The sequence below is a fragment of the Thermobia domestica genome, unplaced genomic scaffold (genome assembly GCF_964235325.1).
Source record: "Thermobia domestica unplaced genomic scaffold, izTheDome1.hap1.1 HAP1_SCAFFOLD_648, whole genome shotgun sequence".
In the NCBI taxonomy this organism is placed as follows: domain Eukaryota; kingdom Metazoa; phylum Arthropoda; class Insecta; order Zygentoma; family Lepismatidae; genus Thermobia; species Thermobia domestica.
The window spans coordinates 14,698-34,088 of record NW_027656358.1 but is presented as its reverse complement, the minus strand read 5'-3'; the positions used below and the strand labels follow the sequence as shown (position 1 = coordinate 34,088).

The 19,391-nt window shown below is 36.5% G+C and overlaps 1 protein-coding gene across 2 annotated transcripts in view; it reads right to left on the bottom strand.

Moving 5' to 3' along the window:
* Positions 1-809: 809 nt before the first annotated feature.
* The window catches only part of Blos3 (Biogenesis of lysosome-related organelles complex 1, subunit 3), a 31,948-nt gene continuing 13,366 nt past the window's right edge, over positions 810-19,391 (bottom strand). For both annotated transcript variants that reach the window (XM_081747782.1, XM_081747781.1), the window contains exons 2-5: positions 17,402-17,483; positions 12,220-12,307; positions 8,641-8,787; positions 810-1,748 (exon numbers count right to left, since the gene is read on the bottom strand). In XM_081747782.1, the coding sequence (XP_081603908.1) occupies positions 1,513-1,748; positions 8,641-8,787; positions 12,220-12,307; positions 17,402-17,483 (553 nt within the window). In that variant the 3' untranslated portion in view covers positions 810-1,512. The remainder of the gene's footprint in view (positions 1,749-8,640; positions 8,788-12,219; positions 12,308-17,401; positions 17,484-19,391) is intronic.

Genomic DNA, 19,391 nt, shown 5'->3' with positions numbered 1-19,391 from the left:
CACGGTGGCTCAGTAGTAAAGTGCTTAACTCTGGTACACGGGGTCCCGTTCGATCCCCGGCCAAGTAAGTTTGAAGTGGACAATATGTCCGTGCGTTTTCTCGGGGTACGCCCGTTTCCTTCCATATTCTCATTCTGTCAATTCTTCCATCATCATTCACTTGCTTTAATCATCCTTTTCTCTTAGTCTAAGGCTAGATTTAGACGGAAGCATTTATCGTAGCATTTCTCGTAGCAGATGTGATGCCAAAAACCTCGTATAATATTCCATGGCATCAAAAGTATATGGTGCTTTTACACGGTAACATTTTGATAAACATCTTGTCGTGACGTAGCAAACAAATCACTGGAGAAGAGCGCAATTATGGCTCCGAAACTAAAAACAGAGATTTCAGACGCTTTTTATTTTAAAGTTCTTTGTCGCATATGTTTATTATGATACAAAGGACTTTTAACTTTGTACAAACAAGGATGCTCCTCATATTTTTCAATCAGCATAATAATAGCATCCCTACTCCAACTCATTTTTCTTTACTACAATTCAATTTCTCATACAAAACAAAGAGTATAGATATTTGATACAAAATCTTTCGCTTCGTTTTAACACACCACGGCGCTGCAATCGGACCAGAAATGCTATGAAATAGAACAGGTTCTATCGATAAGAAATGCCATAAGATATACCATAGCATGGGAAATACTATAGCATTTGCTACTTTACATGGTAGGATATCGATGATACGATTTTTGCTACGAGAAATGCTTCCGTCTAAAACTAGCCTTAAGGGCATAAACATAAGACGTTAAACCGAAAGATGTCATTTCATTTTCACTTTCATTGGTAAACTTTTCATACACCTTTCATTTTAAAAATACATATCTTTCCATACCTATTTTTGGTATCTGAAAAGAAAATCGATTGTAATATGGTAGATTGATGACGACATAACAGCACTTTTTATTTTCTATTTTCAAATAATAAAGCAATGCACTACACTTATAAACACATAGTCACGTAACATGACCAGAAGACTAAGAACGGTATAAGCTCATCCACATGTTCACATTAAATTCGAAATGCACAAAACATGCTAAACGCGTCCTTCGCCTACAACGATTGAAAAGCCAAGTTCCACATGTATGTAGTCTTTTTAACATATTAAGATGCCCTAACGTTCGTTCATCACCACAGAAGCAAAAACTCGCAATGGAATCCTATTCTGTGGGAAACCAATTTAGTGGGATCTTTATATTGCCCCCACCCACAGGTCTCTTTAACAGAGAAATTTGAACCAAAAGCCTATTCACTTCACGCATATTTCACATGATGTTCCGATCTCATTGTCTGTATATTAAGAAACTTGTAGACATTCGGAAGCTGCACACTGTGTGTTATAGTTTTGACGTAGTGGAACTTACTGAAAAAAAAAAAAAAAAAAAAAAAAAGAAAGAAAGAAAAAAAAACTGACAGATAGGTATCACAGTTAATAGAAAAATTTCAGTACCGATAAAGCTATAAACTTTTGGTATTAATGTGAGGTAAGAACGATGCAGAGATCACTCGATTGAACTTTTCTTCTAGTTGGGCCATGGAAGTTAGAAGAAGCTGCAGGGAAGACGTTGCCTCTTGTAACTGTACTTGAGAACGCAAAAGCTGCTGGTTGGTGGCATTCAATTCTTTACATGCATTGGACACTACTTGATGCACAAAATCACCCATATTTTTGTGAAGAGAGATGTTTCGTTCACCTGAAATTAAAAAATAAACTTACAGACACCAGATACAATATTTTCACAATTGCTATACTGGAAAAAAGTGTATTTTAGTAAAGCAGAATGATCGTGCATAACTGAGGCTGATTTCTGACACACACAAACAATCAAGAAACCTCAGCTTAGAACCTAAAGGTGTATAGAAATATTACTAAAGAAACTAAATTGACTCATGAATATAATTATTAAATTATCTTAGGAATACGCATAATACTAATGCCGACATATTCAATAGGTAGAGGTCTGCGCGGATGCGGATATCCGCATTAAAATGGGTATTTGCGGATATATATCTCTTTTCTGTGCGGATAGCGGATAAAGTTGCGGATAATGTTTCCTACATTTTTTCTACCTAAAAAAATGCTGTGAATTTTCTGATAATGGTGGAAAGAGCACTAGAAACGTTCGTTTTGAATTAAAAGTTTTAAAACCAGTTGAAAAGTACTAAAATCAAAACAAAAGTGTGTTTGAAGCTTGTGACTCAATGACAGCAAAAGGACAAAAAATGACACGAGAGAGTTGTCCTTTTATTGCTGTTTTCAATATTTTTAGCAGCAGTTTTGTAGGTGAATGGCATTTTTGATCTAAACAGAAAGAAACGACAGGCCCCATCGCTACTCCTCAAGTACCGCTATTTACTGTAAAAAAGAAAAATAATTGCCGCCAAAGCCCCTCTGATAAAGCTGAAAATTTTCAGACCATTCGCCTTGAAGAGGAAGAAATATCTTCAAATAAAGTTTTTCTAACCTGAGAGGTCAGGAACCAAAACCCTAATTTAAAATACAGCATTCCCTTCCATAAACTGAAAACTGGTCAGCAGAATTATCTTTACCTTTTGTGACAAACTGGAGAAGCGCGCAGGCCACCGAAATAGTAAACAAATCACATCATACGCTCATCTTTCTCTCTCCCTCTCTCTTAAAAAAAGAAAAAAATCTTCACTGTTTCCTTTGAAGTACAGTAGATACTGAATGCACATTTGCGATCCCACAGATTTCTCTCTTCGGAGAGGTGCCATGGACCTCATTGAACATTCCGAGGGATTGGAGTTTTATAACAGCAATTGTTTTCTCTCTCTTTCTTTCTTCTTGTGTGTGTGTATATGTATGTATGTTCTGGGCCTCTGGTAAAGAAAGAAAGAACAACCAATGTGTTGTTTCTACTACCCTAAATGTGTCCAACAATGAGTGGGGGCTGCAAAGAAAAGCAGTAAATTCTAAACTTGCTCTATTGTCTCTTCCCAAAATTAATGGTATAGACTTCTTATTTGTATTCGAAGTTACGCGTATTTTCACTTCTAGTTTCAGTAAAAGCGTGGTCGTGAAAGCTTGAGTTGATTTTGAGTTTAACGTCCCGTTCAGCAGCGAGGCTATATGAGACGTGGACCTACTGATTAACGTGGAATCCGAACCACATGAGCTCCCGCCGCGAATTGAACCCGGGTCTCCCAAGCCAAAGGCGTGTACGCTAACCGCTTAGCCACGAAGGAGCTTGGTCGTGAAAGCATGCATTGTATTGCGTTGTTAGTTTCGTCACTTATTATTATTATTATTATTTTTTTTTTTTAATTTAGTGCAATTACTGGCGCCAGTGTCAGTTCGGGATATGTGGATGTGTTTGCAGTCCTGTGATTAATTTTTATTTCTTAATAACGAATATTTCTATTTCGCCTTTGTGTTTAGAACAAATGCCCCTTTTTTATGAGTAATGATCAAGTTTAAAAACTTAGTGACGTACTCTAAAATTAGTCGATTGAGGGGATATTACCTACGTGGCATTATTTTGGCCAGATATCTGCATTTGAAGATCTTGGGTGAGTACATAAATCGTTCATTAATTTCTAATTTGTATCTGCAGGGTTTATATTGCATTTTATTTATCGTAGTTGGTATTTGATCACGAGGAAACTGATATAATATATTGTTTCGTTTGATTTAGAAAGCTACGTGTATTATAGAATATGTAAATTGTATATATTTGTCACCTCATTATCTGCGGATGCGGACAGAGATGCTGCGGATGCGATATTTTGTATCCGCGCAGACCTCTATCAATAGGAAACCCCAACATCCGTCAACGGCTTATTATTATTATTATTATTATTATTATTATTATTATTATTATTATTATTACACAAACGCATTGTTTTAATTACATCTCATGGTTTTCATTATACGTATAATGAAGAATATTAAGAACAGAATGTTCAGACAGATCATTTCTTAACCCTTTTGGGATTTATCTTATATATATTATTTTAAAACGTTCATTTATCATTATTACTGCTGGATTTTTTTCATTGTTCAGTCGTACATGCATTGCGGAAGAGGTCACATGTGTTTTGAGAAAGAGCTCGTCTAGTTGGTGGAAGCCATGACGTCATGTATTTGACTTTCAAGAATACAACGCAAAAGGCCTATTTTGTTCTCCTGTCTAAAAGGTTTTATGGGGTCCAAGAACACATATATATGTCGTTGACATGATCATTAGACAGAGTACACGTATTGTGGGTTTTTTCCTCCTCCTCCTCTTCCTCCCCCCTCTACAATTTCCTTATTATTGTTTGCTTTGAGCTAAAAGGCACTGGTGTTCAGTTTAAAATCCACTTTCTATATAAACACAAACTTATAGAAAGAAAGAAGGTTCTTCCCCATTTTTTCGAACTCCCCTTTTCAGGTGTATGATACGGACATTTTAATGGTATCGTTTGGAAGATTGGTTTCACCAAAATCCTAGGATAAACAGTGATGATGCAGTAGCAGCTCAACTGAAAGTCTAAAATTTACCTTAAAATTCCCAAAAGGGGTAAGTCACGCTTCAGCTTAGTTCCTTCAGTAGTTATTTAAGTTGGTTGGACTAGTGTACACGCCTTTGGCCTGAGAGAACCAGGTTCCATTCTTGGGGGTGGTGGTAATGTTGTTCGCATTCCACGTTAAGTTGTAGGTCCACGTCTCATAGCCTCGCTGCTGAAAGGGACACTCAACTCAAATCTATAAAGGTAACCAAGAAAGTTCTGTCGCTTTTTTTGGAGGTCTGTGTTCCATTGGCCCTCACATCGAGAGTTGAATGCGAATGGAGATAAGTCGAAGGTCAGTTGTTGGTGTAAGTATATCCAACTGATTGTGGCATTTCAGTTACACCATGGACTTGTGTAAGGACAGAGTGAACATGGGACCTCGACAGAACGTTATAAAAGCGTGTATGCTGTACGAGTTCAAACTGAGGTCAAACGCCGCTGCAGCGAGACGGAAGATATGACAGGCCTTTGGTGAGGGTGTCGTGACTACACGAACAGTGCAGCGGTGGTTTAATAAGACGGTGACGAAATACTCGAAGACGCATCACGTGCCGGAAGACCAACACATGTACAGTCCGCAGCACAAAACCTGCAACATGTAAGTTTAAACCTGGGCATGTAAGTTTATTGTGAAACTACGCCTAATAGCGTAGGGAATCAACATGACGTCTAAGTGGCACAAATCACGCCAGGAGAAACTTCGGCGTCCTCCCCTGCACATTTATTTTGGAACAAAAGACTTCGTCATTTCACAATAAACTTACATGCTCATGTTGCAGGTTTTTTGCTGCGGACTGTACAAAATGAATATCTTCAGGCAGCAATTGAGGCGAACAGTAGCCAAACATGTAAGGAACTGCGGCTACAATTCAGTGTGAGTGGAGAAATCATTCGACAGCACCTCCATCAACTTGGGAAGCACTACAAGTTGAGTCCCACATGATTTGACTCCGGGCCAGAAGGCAACACGAGCAGATACCTGTTTCTTTGCTGTCTTGTCTGAGGAAGGAGCCATTTTTGGACAGGGTGTTAACGTGATGAGATGTGTACGAAGCTTCACGGCCCCGTTATCATTGGTTAGCATCCCATGTGTAACGTTAAATTTACTTCCATTACATTCCGTGATTCAAATATACTTTTAATATTTATGAAGTACGCGAGATTATAATGAATTACACCACAGTTATGCACTTTTGGATATATATATATTATCAATATATATCGTATTTGTCACATTAAAATATTACGCATTCATCCTTAGAAGATGGTTCTTCGTTCTCTCTATATCTTAGTTACCTTAAAAACGAGATAAACAAGTTGTCATAGCAACGAAAACAAGAAATATATCGATATAAATACAAACATTTAAATTATTTCTTTATATATATATATTCTTCTTAATAGCTTGTGCCCTTTTAAATAGCACTTTTGCCCATAAATAGAAACAATACTTAAAAGTACATACAAAATATACGTTATCGTTGTACATGAACCGGTTCCAAAACAGCTGAAACCAACACTGCACCAGAAGGTCCTCCTGTGTGTTTGGTGGACCGTTCGCGGCATCGTGCATCAGGAACTGCTACCAGCTGGTCAGAGCATCAATGCAATTGTGTACTGTCAGCACTTGAGTCATGTTCAAGAAAAATTCAAAACTGGAGCCAGTACTTCTGAATCGCAAAGGGGTTTTCCTGTTACAGTACAACATTAAGTCCAAAGTGGCTATCCGGGCACCATTCTACGCCTTGGATGGGAAACACTATTGCATCCGTCATACTCCCCGGACACTATTGCACCGTCCGATTATCACCTGTTTCATTCCTTGGACAATCATTTTCGAGGACGCCAGTTCAAATCCCTAGTAGAGGTACAAAATCCACTTGATACCTTCACAGACTTTAAAGTTCTACCGCGATGGAATCGATTTTCGAAGGTGGTGAGTGAAAAAGCGACGAAACTTTCTTCGTTACCTTTATAACTAATGAACAAGATTTCGAAAACTACACTCAAGATAGAAATTACGACTCTGTATATTTTGTTCTTAATGTTTTTTTCATTACATAATGGAAACCATGAGAGGTGATTAAAACAACAGTGTGCGTGAAATAACAACGGTAGGGGGTTCCTTCTCAAAATTTCGACATTAATCAATATTTAGACACATTCCTGAGTTTAAGTTAATAATGTAGAAACACTGTTCATCATTTGAAAACGTAAGAATTTAAAGAGTACCTACTGTATATAATTTTTCACACACCTCTTGACTGGAGAAAAATAAATAATAACGATTAAAAAAAAAGACAATGGTTACTAATTTTTTTATTAGTATGGTTACTAATTATAAAAGACAATGGTTACTAATTATAAATTTTCCAAAAATACTAGGAAAATGTCAATTTCAAGTTTAATTAAGGAATATAGTGATTCTTCCAATATCTTTTATAGGAATATAGTGAATCTTCTACAGTATTCATTTAGCACTTCAGTCAAAACATGACTTCTACATGTCTTTTGTTGATGGGGGGAATAATTTTGCAATTGTCGTATCTCAACATGTTTTTCTTTCCTCAAAAAGATAATTTCTGTAAATTATGACTCCAATAGTGGTAGACCCCCCCCCCACCACCACCATTCCAAGAATTGGGATATATAATGGATGCATCTGAAATTGGACCTTAAATGTTTCACACACTAAACAGCAAATCCCTGTAGGAGCTAGCAATAACTAGTACTGATTTTTTTTTTTTTTTTTTTTTTTTTTTTTTACAGTTAAAATTAGGATGTACCTATCTCCAGCGCAAGTAACTAAATACGCCTCGTCAGGAAAGAAAACAGTTAATTTTGAGCTTAACGTCCCTTTCAGCAGCAAGGCTACATGAGACATGGACCTACTGATTAACATGGAATCCGAATCACATGAGCTCCTTCCGGGAATCGAACCCGGGTCTCCCACGCCAAAGGTTCGTATGCTAACCGCTTAGCCACGAAGGAGTTCAGGAAAGAAAAGAACGGCAGAATTTGATCCTTGTTTCCTCCTTAAAAGAGTGCAAATATTTTAGAGTTCCAAATTAAGCTATCAGTAAGTGTTGGAAGTCTTACAGAACAGCTTTGTTCGTCCGTCTGTGCACAGGTATCAGAACAAAAACGGCAAGAGATATCGAGATGTGGTTTCCTGCAATCGATTGAACGTTCCAAGGATAGGTTTCATCTCCTCCGTTAACTCTCTATTCAAAGTGGAAGCGGTTCAAATTAGTCATTTCCGGTTTCAACGTTAATTACCATAGAACGAAGATTCCATCTCCCCCGCTAACTCTCTATTCAAAGTGGAAGCGGTTCAAATTAGTCATTTCCGGTTTCAACGTTTATTACCATAGAACGAAGGTTCCATATCCTCCGTTAACTCTCTATTCAAAGTGGAAGCGGTTCCAATTAGTCATTTCCGGTTTCAACGTTTATTACCATAAAACGAAGGTTCCATCTCCTCCGTTAACTCTCTATTCAAATTGGAAGCGGTTCAAATTAGTCATTTCCGGTTTCAACATTTATTACCATAGAACGAAGGTTCCATCTCCTCCGTTAACTCTCTATTCAAAGTGGAAGCGGTTCAAATTAATCATTTCCGGTTTCAACATTTATTACCATAGAACAAAGCTTCCATCTCCTCCGTTAACTCTCTATTCAAAGTGGAAGCGGTTCAAATTAGTCATTTCCGGTTTCAACGCTTATTGCCATTGAACGAAAACGATATTTATGTTAACCGCTTAGCCACGAAGGAACTCATAAGCCAATTACAACTCTTGTGCCCTTACAATCACCTAAACCCGAAATATTCCTTCTCAACTTTTTAATTTGTTCTTCTATACAACCTTCTGTTCAGTGTTCGAAGCATAATGTTTGCTGTATGTGCTATGAGACTAATAGTCCTATCGTCCTCATATCTCTGGGTGTTTCATCTCTTGTGTCTTCTGGATCTACATACATATGATCATAGTTCATCAGCTAAAAAAAATTCTAAAAAATTGAAATGCGTTGTAAATTAAAATATAAGGAAAATACTATAGTTTCACTTACGTAATTTTTTGTGCAGTAGGGTATTGTACTTAACACCTTCTTTCTTCTTTTCGCTTGAACGTTTGGTTTTTGTTGTGGTACCTGAAGTCAAAGAGGCCACTGATGATACACTAGCTGCACTACTTACACTACTCACACTTGCAGCATCTGCAAAATAAAAATGATATTTTTAAAGCTGAATCAGACAAAATATAAAATTCAAATACTTTTTGATATGATCAAATGCGATAATGCTCCCCTGTAGTCGGAGCAGCTCAAGTTTCATTCATGGTGAGATTACAGAATGTTTTTGGTGCTGACTTGGTTTAGTGACGTAACTGAAGTGCTACTTCAATTTAAGGAGTAGCGAGTTAAAAGCCACAAATCACTGCGATGGGTGTCGATCCACTGATCACGCATTACCCAATTCAATGTACGCCATTTGCAGCCTTAGTACAGAAGTTTAATTGTAGGCTTTAGAATAGCATGTAAATAATAATAAGAATTTTAGGAAATATAAAAATGGATCAAAAACTGCGATCTTGGCCAATAGTTAGTTTTTGTATTAGAGGCCACAAATTTTTTTTTTTTTTTTTTTTTTTTTGGAACGGCGTCTAAATCGAGTTTTTGCATTTTCTACGGAATAAGCACTGAGTTAAGTGATAGTTTGGGTTTGGCTACAATGTATATAATTCTCTAGATATAAGGCGTACAAGAAAATATTTTTCTTAAATGAAATATATTGGATCTTCGATCAGGAGCTACAAAATTTTTGATCGGCCCCTAAATAGAGTTTTCGTATTTTCTACGGAATAAGTACATCATACTGAATTAAGTGATAGTTTGGGTTTGGCTACACTATATATAGTTCTCCAGATATAATGTGTACAAGAAAATTTTTGATTCAAATATATTGGATCTTTTAATCCAATAATAATAATAATACTAATAATTGCACCACCACCAAAACTCCATCGTAGCTGTGTGGTTGACGTTCCTGTGGAAGCTCATTGATTCAGATCCCACGTTAAGCTGTAGGTCTACGTCTCACAGAACCTCCGCGCTGAACGGGACACTAAACTCCAGATCAACCAACCACGACCACCATCTATGAGCATCTTCTATGTATATGTTACGTGTGCAATTCTTAAAAATTTTATACAAAATTATTTCCACACATTACTAGTATGGATACTTAAAATGCTGGAAAATATTAGGAATATACACTAAAATAGTATTGCTAAACGCTGATGGATCATCTGACCGTTAGTTGAATATTGAGGTTTTTGATATTTTTTCAAGATTGAAAACATATGATAAGATATGATTTCTTAGTAACCTAACTCTGTCGTGAAGGCACTCGCAATGAATTCCATGAGTACTACAATGAAAATGTAAAACTTTAAGCGAAAATTTTTATTAAGCTCCCAATAATATTATTTCTGTCATAAAATATTAATTTTCATTGAGAAAAGGAATACATTTGATGAGAAATTATCGAATGGCACCAAACATGATTACTTTTATGGAAATAATAACTAGTAATGCTGTGCATTATTGAAGCGAGCAATCTCCCCCTCTCACTAATTTCAACCCCGAACCAAAAGAGCATGTCTTTAATGACAAACAAAACACACACAATGCTCTATAAAAATCTGTGTGTGTTTAATAAATATTCAGGAAAATATGTTATATAAAATTGGGGAGAAAGCAGCTCCTTTATTATTGGTCCATTTTAACTGCAAACATTTTTGAGACCATTTGAAATTCTCAGAAAAAATAGACTATAATTCGACAAAATTATTATTATAGAAAGTTAACATAACAGTTCAAATGTTATCATAGAATTTTTATTTAAATCTTCGAGGGAGGGGAGACAAGTGAGTTCTGACAATTCGATTGGCTTGAACTGCAGGAGCGAGAACTATATGAAAACCTCAATAAACACATACATTATATTGTTAAAATCGAATAATATTTACGAAAGTTATCATAGAAATTTTTCTTTTTCTTTTTTCTTTTTTTAAACCTAGGGAAGGGACAAGAAAATTTACTCTCTCGTTCTTAATTGATTTTAAATAAAAGTAGTGGAAATTATTGTGAAGCCTCGAACAGTATATGCCATGTTCCATAAAAATTACTGTTATTTTTACAAAAGCTATCTTGTATCATATTCCTTAATAGGAGGGAGAAATGGTAATCTACGCCACATTAGGGAGCTAAAGTCAACGCTTATTCTTGACTGATTTTAATATTAAACACAGAGGAAATTACGGAAAAGTCACAAAAATATGCATAATATTGTATCAAAACCAAATGAGTTCTTAAAGAAGTTACCGTGAAACAAACAAACAAACAAACAAAAATACTGTACTTTATTCTTTACTTATTTCAGCTCTATGCAGAGTAAATGTTTGTGAAATCTTAAGGAAAATATACGACATACTACGCCAAAAATCGAAGAGTTATAACGGAAATTCGAGGAACATATTTTTTAAATTGGGATGGGAGTAATCCATCCCACATGAGGAGACTGAACTCAACGCTCATTCTTGACTGAATTTGATTCGAAGCACTGAGGATTGCGGAAAACAGTCAAAGAAGATATATATTGTATTGTGTCAACAGCGAATGAAATTTAAGAAATTTATCTGGAACTCGAAAAGAAATCGTGGGGAGGGGAGGGGGATGGAAAGATAAATCCATTATATTCTTTAATGAGGGGAGGGGATGATTGGGAAGGTTCAATAAAAATGTACGACATATTAGCTAAAATCGATTTTTTTAAAGCAAAAATTATCGTGGAACATGTTTTTGAAGTGAGAAATGAAATGAAATGAAATCTTTAAGTTTTACGTCCTATGGTTATGCCGGTTAGGCTAAAGAAGACGGCGATTATGAGAAATGAATGAAATGGTGAAATGAAGAAAGTGGGAGGAAACGGGAGAACACCGAGAAAACCCACGAGCACGGTGTTTGTCTACCACAAAGTCCACACGGCGCGAGCTGGAATCGAACCAGGGACCCCAAGCACCGGAGGTGAACGCTCTACCACTGAGCCACCGCGCCCCCTTTTGAAGTGAGAAAGGTGGGGTGAATTTGCACTTTCATTCTTGATATATTTTAACCCTATGTTATAGATTTTTTTTTTTTTTTTTTTACGTAATTTATATTGGAAAATTGTCCTGCATGTACATGTGTAAACGTGCTAGATGAGGTGGATTTTACCCTTTTGTACTTGATGGATTGCAACCCCAAACAATAGGGTTATCTCTACAAGTAAAAAGAAGGCACATACAAAGTTTAATCAAAATTGCGTAAGTTTTACGAGAGTTATCGTGGAACAGACGCACAAATGAAGATCGAGTGAGATAGTACAAGCTTTGCTAATACTCGTTTGAATAATTTCATAACCCAAAACTCACTTGAGCTTCACCATGCCTAAATGTTTCCAAGTTATATGCCAGAGACACGAGTTCGATTCCAAGCGGTAGTACATGCGATTCAGATCCCAACGTAAGAATTCGTGATTCATACAAGTCTTGGTGCTCGAAAGGGCCGTAAATTTCAAAACATAAACTCATACATGCTAACACTCACCATCATTTTCTTCATCTGATTCCGGTGCCTCGCCCGCAATGATAGTGCCTTGAGGCGTTGTTGGACTTTTTAAATCACTCATTGGTCTCTGAAATACAAACATAGCGTATCAACAGTAAATAACTGTTACGATTGCGATTAAGCAGGGTACTTACCGAAGTAGTACATATAGGGTTATCCAAATACTGTGTCTGTGGATTTTATCTTTCAAGTTCAACAATACTATTGGTGTTAAACAGGAAAGTTTTTGTCGAAAGATGAGATATACCAATCGATAGATCTTACAAAGCCGAACATAATGATGTGCGTGTAAAAGCTCATTCGTAGTCTTCGAGAAAATGGAGGGAAAATAATTATGAGGAGTGATCAGAAAGTAAGGTTACAAAGGAGCGATCAGAAAGTAAGGTTGCAAAGGAGCGATCAGAAAGTAAGGTTACAAAGGAGCGATCAGAAAGTAAGGTTACAAAGGAGCGATCAGAAAGTAAGGTTACAAAGGAGCGATCAGAAAGTAAGGTTACAAAGCCTGCAATGAAACGTGTATACATTATTTTATACAACCAATACAGCCAACAGATAATACATATATTAGATTATCTGTCAACATAGTCTACATATCGGGTGAGGCACTTATCGCATCGTGGGATGAGTTGAAGATTTCCTCCTGGTAAAAATCCTGTCTCTTCCGTGCTCAGCTACGTTGTCGCAAAGTGTTTCACCTCCTCGTCTGAAACGAAGCGATGGCCTCCTAGGTGCTCATCCCCAGTTCTGCTATCAGATGTCGTAACGTGATCCTCCTGTTGTCCTGAATCTGCTCCTTCACGCGAGCTATGTTCAAATCTATTGATGCCGTGCTGGGTCGACCGTGCACTCCTCGTCAGTAACGTTTTCTCTACCAGTCTCAAACTTTTGACATCATTCTGCGACATGATGACGAGACATTATAGTCTCCCCAAAAACCTTTACCAGTTGCCGGTGAATTTCAGCCGCGGTTACATGTTTCGCCCACAGAAATCGAATAACTGAGCGGACTTCTTCGTGTTGGCAGCTCCATATACTGTATTAAAATTACCGCACATTCCTTGTTCCTTTATAACAGACGAAAATCCAGAAATATCGGTCTTGTAACCTTGTTTTTGATCCTTCCTCATAATTTGTAAACTTAAAAATTGATACTGTTCGAAAACCATGACACTTGTGGAGGTGAACCTGATATTCAAATCTACCCTTATGAAGCTCTTCATTATGTTACCTAGGGTGGAAATCGACCATATGAGTCATGCCCCTGCTACACTATGGACGTCATTGGTCTGTCTACTACACATCACCTTCTCACATCCATGCAGACACACACATGCACGCATGCACAAGGAAAACATCCTGCTAAAACCAGTTTGACCAGGGGAAAGAAGGAGAAAAATTAGCCGTTCTCCCACGTTTTCAATAGAAACCGGACCCATGCCAAGAAGCAGGTGGGTCCAGGGCAATAACAATCGGCCCTACCGGATGAGGGAAGACAGACTGCCTACAAGTTGAGTATAGCATATATCTTCTGCGTTATTCTGATTCTATAACTTTTACATTTATTAAGTTAGAACAGTCATCGCCAAACCGTCGATCACGTTCACGCTCCGGTTGTCTAACCTTGATTGCCTAAGTTTATAGGCAATAAACAAATGATTTTTAATTTTTTTTTATTTTTTTTATTTATTTATTCATTTATTTTTTTTTAGTGGGTATGTTGGTTGGTAGGCCTAGCTCACAGTAGGATTTTTAAAAAAAGTACGGTAGTTCAGAAGCTTCGTAAGTTTGGGGACTACTGAGTTAGAACAATAGTTTTTCTTGCGTTTTGTTAAATATATTTTGAAGAACTAGTAGATCGAATTTCATAATTCTATCTTATATCGTTTTAGTTGTAGCTAATTACAATTTTTATTAACCAGACAGAATAGCGTCAAATAGCGTAGTAAGACCTAAGACATATCAAGGGATATCAACCAATGTGTTAGTTCCTGTGCGCAAGAGCCCAACAAAGAGCACTAGTCAGCTGTCGATGGAAAATTGTGTAAGCCAATTGAGTGTATAGTATTTTGCAAGAGGAAAAGTGGCATCCATGTTGGAATATTTAAGTGACGATAACACTGACGGGGAAGTTAAACTCAAAATCAACGAAATCATAACACTGACGGTCGCCTACAATTCTGTAAGTGGGCACGTAACAATTACAACCCTGACTTTGATAATCAGTTTTGTTCAATGACGGGCCGTTGTTCATGTTAATGGGAAAGTTATCAAACAAAACTGAAGTCATATAAATCTTTACTGGTTAAAAGTTCCTTTCTTAATATATATCGTGTTTTGATCGAAAATACTCTCTTACCACACAGTTACAAATACATTCTTGAAGACGACGTATTCTCGAGCATGTTAAATGAAGTTGATGTTTTCCCTGCAATTTTCAACAGGGCAATGGGTCTCCACATTACGAGTTAATTGTCCGTGAATGGTTGAATGCCCAGTTTTCTAACGCATGGATCGATCGCCGTAGTTCTGTTGACTGGCCACCATTATCTTCAAAACTGATAGAAATTAATTTCTATCTTTGAGGTCATTAAAAGGCAGTGGTACATTCAATTAAGAATGAAAATATGCAACATTTGAAGAAAAGCATTCTGCAAAACTGGAAACACAGCTTGCATACATGCATTGATATTGAAGGTATACACATTTAATATTTATTGTAAGTTCCTATGTAACCTGATTTTTGACTCATCCTGTCTAATACTAGCAGTCACTCCACTTCTACAGTAACTTTATTGGATTATTTAAATTTTCTCTCCCTAGTATATACAATTACTATGATACTCACATCATACAGAAGTAATTCTTTATACAAGCAATTCGAATAATGTTTATGAATTTTAACAACTGATGTATTATTATTTAGTCTCCATTTATACGAAAATTCAAAAACCGTCACTAAATATAAAGGTTTTGTAATGTGTCGTTTTATAAGAAAATACATAATACACACCAAAAATTTTCCCGGGTTTTGGCAACATAATGTGTTGTTAGAATGTATTTGACGCGCACGGAATGCTTTGCAAATTCAAACTACTTACATCTTTAGCAGAAAGACAACAAACCTATCCGGTTTGCCATAAAGACCAGACTGTGTCACACAAATCCAAGTGTGAAATATGTCAAGCACGTATCTTCCGTATAGGGTGCCCTGCGTAATTCGCAGAAGATGCATATACTTTATCATTATTATTGATTTTACTGAAACAACTTGACTTTTGACAATGTTCTCTTCATATTTACCTTACGTGCTATACATCGTTCTTAAGCTCTTCATTATGTCTTTGCAATAAGCTTTCAATTAACCACCTCCATATAATTTTAGAGATATGTGGATGACTTTATTTTTCTCACTGATTTTCCATTGACTTTAATGTGAATGTTTAGCGCTTTTTGACTATAAATGGAACATAGTCCCTCCATTTTAGGATAATTTGCTTTGGAATATAGAATCTACATACCTTCTTCTACATTTGAGCTGAATTTCAGCCATCTCTCCCAAAAATCTGTTCATATAATTGCAACCGGATAGGCTCTTTATTTACTTACTTGTTCTAAATTCGATCTAATAAATATATTCGACGAATTTCTTACTCATTCTCATTTGTAATTTCTACTTGACAGGTAAGAAAAGGAAAAAATGATCCGTATCAATCTATTTTTTTCAATATTTGGATATATTTTTGGTAACTGTAATTGAATTTTTATTGCAACACATTACTTCTTGATATTACAATTCATAAAGTAAGAGACCGCGTGGCTTAATAGCAGATCACTTACCTCTGGTGTACGGGATCCCTGGTTTGATCCCAGTTCACGCCAGATAGGATGGTCAAAAAGCGTGTGCGTTGGTCTTTTCAGGGTTCTCTCAGTTTTCTCATGCTTCTTCATTGCATCATTTTATTCATTCCCATCATCACCGTCTCCTTTAGCCTACAATCCATAGATGACCATTTTGCACTGGGCTCGCTCGCGATCACTTCCCTCAACTGGGCTCGTACTCACTCGCCCTCACAATCACTTGTCTCAACCGCGCTCGCGCTCACTTGTCTCAACTGGACTCGCACTCACTAATCTTAACTGGGCTCGCACTCACTTGGGCTCGCGCTCACTTATTTCAGTGAGGCTCGGACTCACTCGTGCTCGTGAGTTTGGACACCTAAGCTACAAACGTGGCACGAAAAAATTGAAAGGTTTCATTTCATTTTCAATTCATAAAGTAAAATTACGAATTATGATTTTATCCCTCAATTATTTTTCCCTTAAGAGATTAATTAATGATGGATCGGAGAAATCACTATAACTAAATCATTCCACAATTTTGACTATTCTGTTCATAGCTATTTTTTAATTCCTTATTGTGTTAGTTCTCTGTTAGTTTAAACAAATTTGTATTACTGCTCAATATTAAATCTACCTGAAATCTTGCAGCTTTCGCTGTTCAAACTGGTAGATGCACACGTATGCAGACTCTTCTTTTTCACTACATCAAACCCTGGTAGCTAGGCAATCTAATTCTGGTTGCTAGGCAACGATAATTAAACAAAACATTTTATATAGTACATATAAATAGAATATCCAACACTAACTATGGAAATATTAATAACATATTGAAGGATGAACAGTATATATTTTAAACAAAAAACTTTTCAAACCAATCCACCCTGTTTTGCGACACAACAAAATTAAATATATGCTTTACAGACTCAAAATACTTATTTTTATCATTAATATTACAAATAAAATTATCAACCTTCTGTAGTGAAAATTTTGAACCGCTACAGGGAAGGGAAACTAATAAATAAATTCTCCATCTTCTTACACCCACGGCTGAGAAATATGTACGAAATTCGTCTAATACATTGATCAGATTGAATTATTCCATAAGAAGAGTATATAAACCGAGCTGTAACAACTTTGAGCTTTTATAATATTTTATTTACGTCTCAATTAAATATAAGTTATTCAAATTCGGATTCACCATTTTTCCCAACTGATATTGATATCCTTAAACATGCTGAGATTTGCAAGAGTTATACCACATGAACTAGTAAAATGACACATATTGTAGCACAGTACAGCAAGCATTTATAAATCTACTTACCACAGTAATTTTGCCTTCATCCTCACTGTCCGATTCAGGTGCTTCACCAAATATCACTCGAGGTTTTCCATCCATAGCACGCCTAAAAATATATATAACATACAGTCTCCTGACAAAGTTGAATCCCTTATCCCCATAATACGGTTTCTTTGTTAAACAGATTCTAAATTGATAAAGTGATTTGAATACATTTGGTTTCCTCAAAATACGCCTTTCAAATTTTTCACGAAATAAGTATGTCCTTCTCTAGTATATATGTGTGTGTGTGATGAAGGGGAGGAACACAAACTTTAAATGACGATTTTTCACACCACTAAACTACACTGTTAAGTACCATTAAGCTTTTTTATTTTAAAAAAAAGTTTTTCTTACACACAAACGTATTATAATGCACAGTGAAAAAGTGCAGAATTGGACCGAACCGAAGATCTGGCGTACCATGCTGATGCGTTAACCACTACGCTACCCAGTTTTCTCCCAGAATAGCTATACGCTCTCTCACTCTTTGGTGTTCTTTCACAAATGTATTATATTCATTGGATTTTTTGAAATATACATATACATATATATACATATACACACACATATATATACATACACACACACACACACACACACATATATATATATATATATATATATATATATATATAAAAGTGCATATTTACATCATTCTTTACTCAAAATTGTTTTGATATATAATTATTATTAAGTATTTTGCCTTTTGGCACGTCCTAGGACTAACGAGGTTTTTTTCTTCTTAATTTTCAGTTTGAGAAAATGTTTCTTCCCTGTTTCTCGATTTTCAGCTTCCTCTTTTAACTCCCAATATTTTCTTCTATTTTTCGCATTATCGATCACTTATATTCTTCTTCCTATTCCTCCTTTTCCTTCCATCTTTCCTTCTATAGCGGTATGAAGAAAACATTTTCTTTGCAAGATGTGTCCAATCTAATTGGCCTTTCTATGAAGGATCATATCTAGAAGCATCCTCTTCTCTTCTATCCGTTTCAAAACATCTTCGTTTGTTACTTTTTCTATCCATTTTATCTTCTCCATCTGCCTCCAACACCACATTTCGAAGTTTTCTAAATATTTCTTCTCTAACTTCCGTAATGTCCAAGTATTTAAACCATAAAGTCCAATACTCCATGCGTAGCACTTGTCCAGTTTCTTCCTTAGTCCAATATTAAGGCTGCTAGTTAAGAGTGATCTTTTCTTGTTGAATGCTTCTTTGGCTATAGCAATTCTCGACCTAATCTCTTTGGCACAGTACGCGTCTTTCGTAAAAATACTTCCAAGATATTTGAAATGATCGACCTCTTCAAGTACTCTTTGTTCTACTCTCACATGGAAGAGAATAAAGCCAAGTACTTTGCATATATCCTTGGTATTTACATTTATAAGGCTCATTGTCCTACTATACTTTCGATGCCGTAAAGTATGACACAACTACTCTATTTTTACATTTTAGAGCGTTCACCTCCGGTGCTTGGGGTCCCTGGTTCGATCCCAGCTCGCGCCGTGTGGACTTTGTGGTGGACAAACGCCGTGCTCGTGGGTTTTCTTGGGGTTCTCCCGTTTCCCCCACTTTCTTCATTCCGCCATTTCACTCATTTCTCATTATCACCGTCTCCTTTAGCGTAACCGGCATAAGCGTGGGATGTTAAACTTAAAGATTTCATTTCATTTCATTTTTTCTATTTTTACATTTCATCCCCTCTCAACCCTCCAGCGGTGTCTTACCCCTATAATACGGCATTGGGGGTGTTACCATTCATCTTAGTATTGTCACTATGGATTCGAAACCAATATCGGTCGTTTACGATTACCTTTATGTTACTTCTTCCCTCCTCCCACTGGTGGCTGAACTTGGACTTGAACAGCATTGGGAGTGTCACTATTCATTTCAGCGATCTCGGAAACTATGAATTCGACACTATTATAAGTCATTTTGACTATTTTTATGCCATCCTCTACCCAAGTAGAA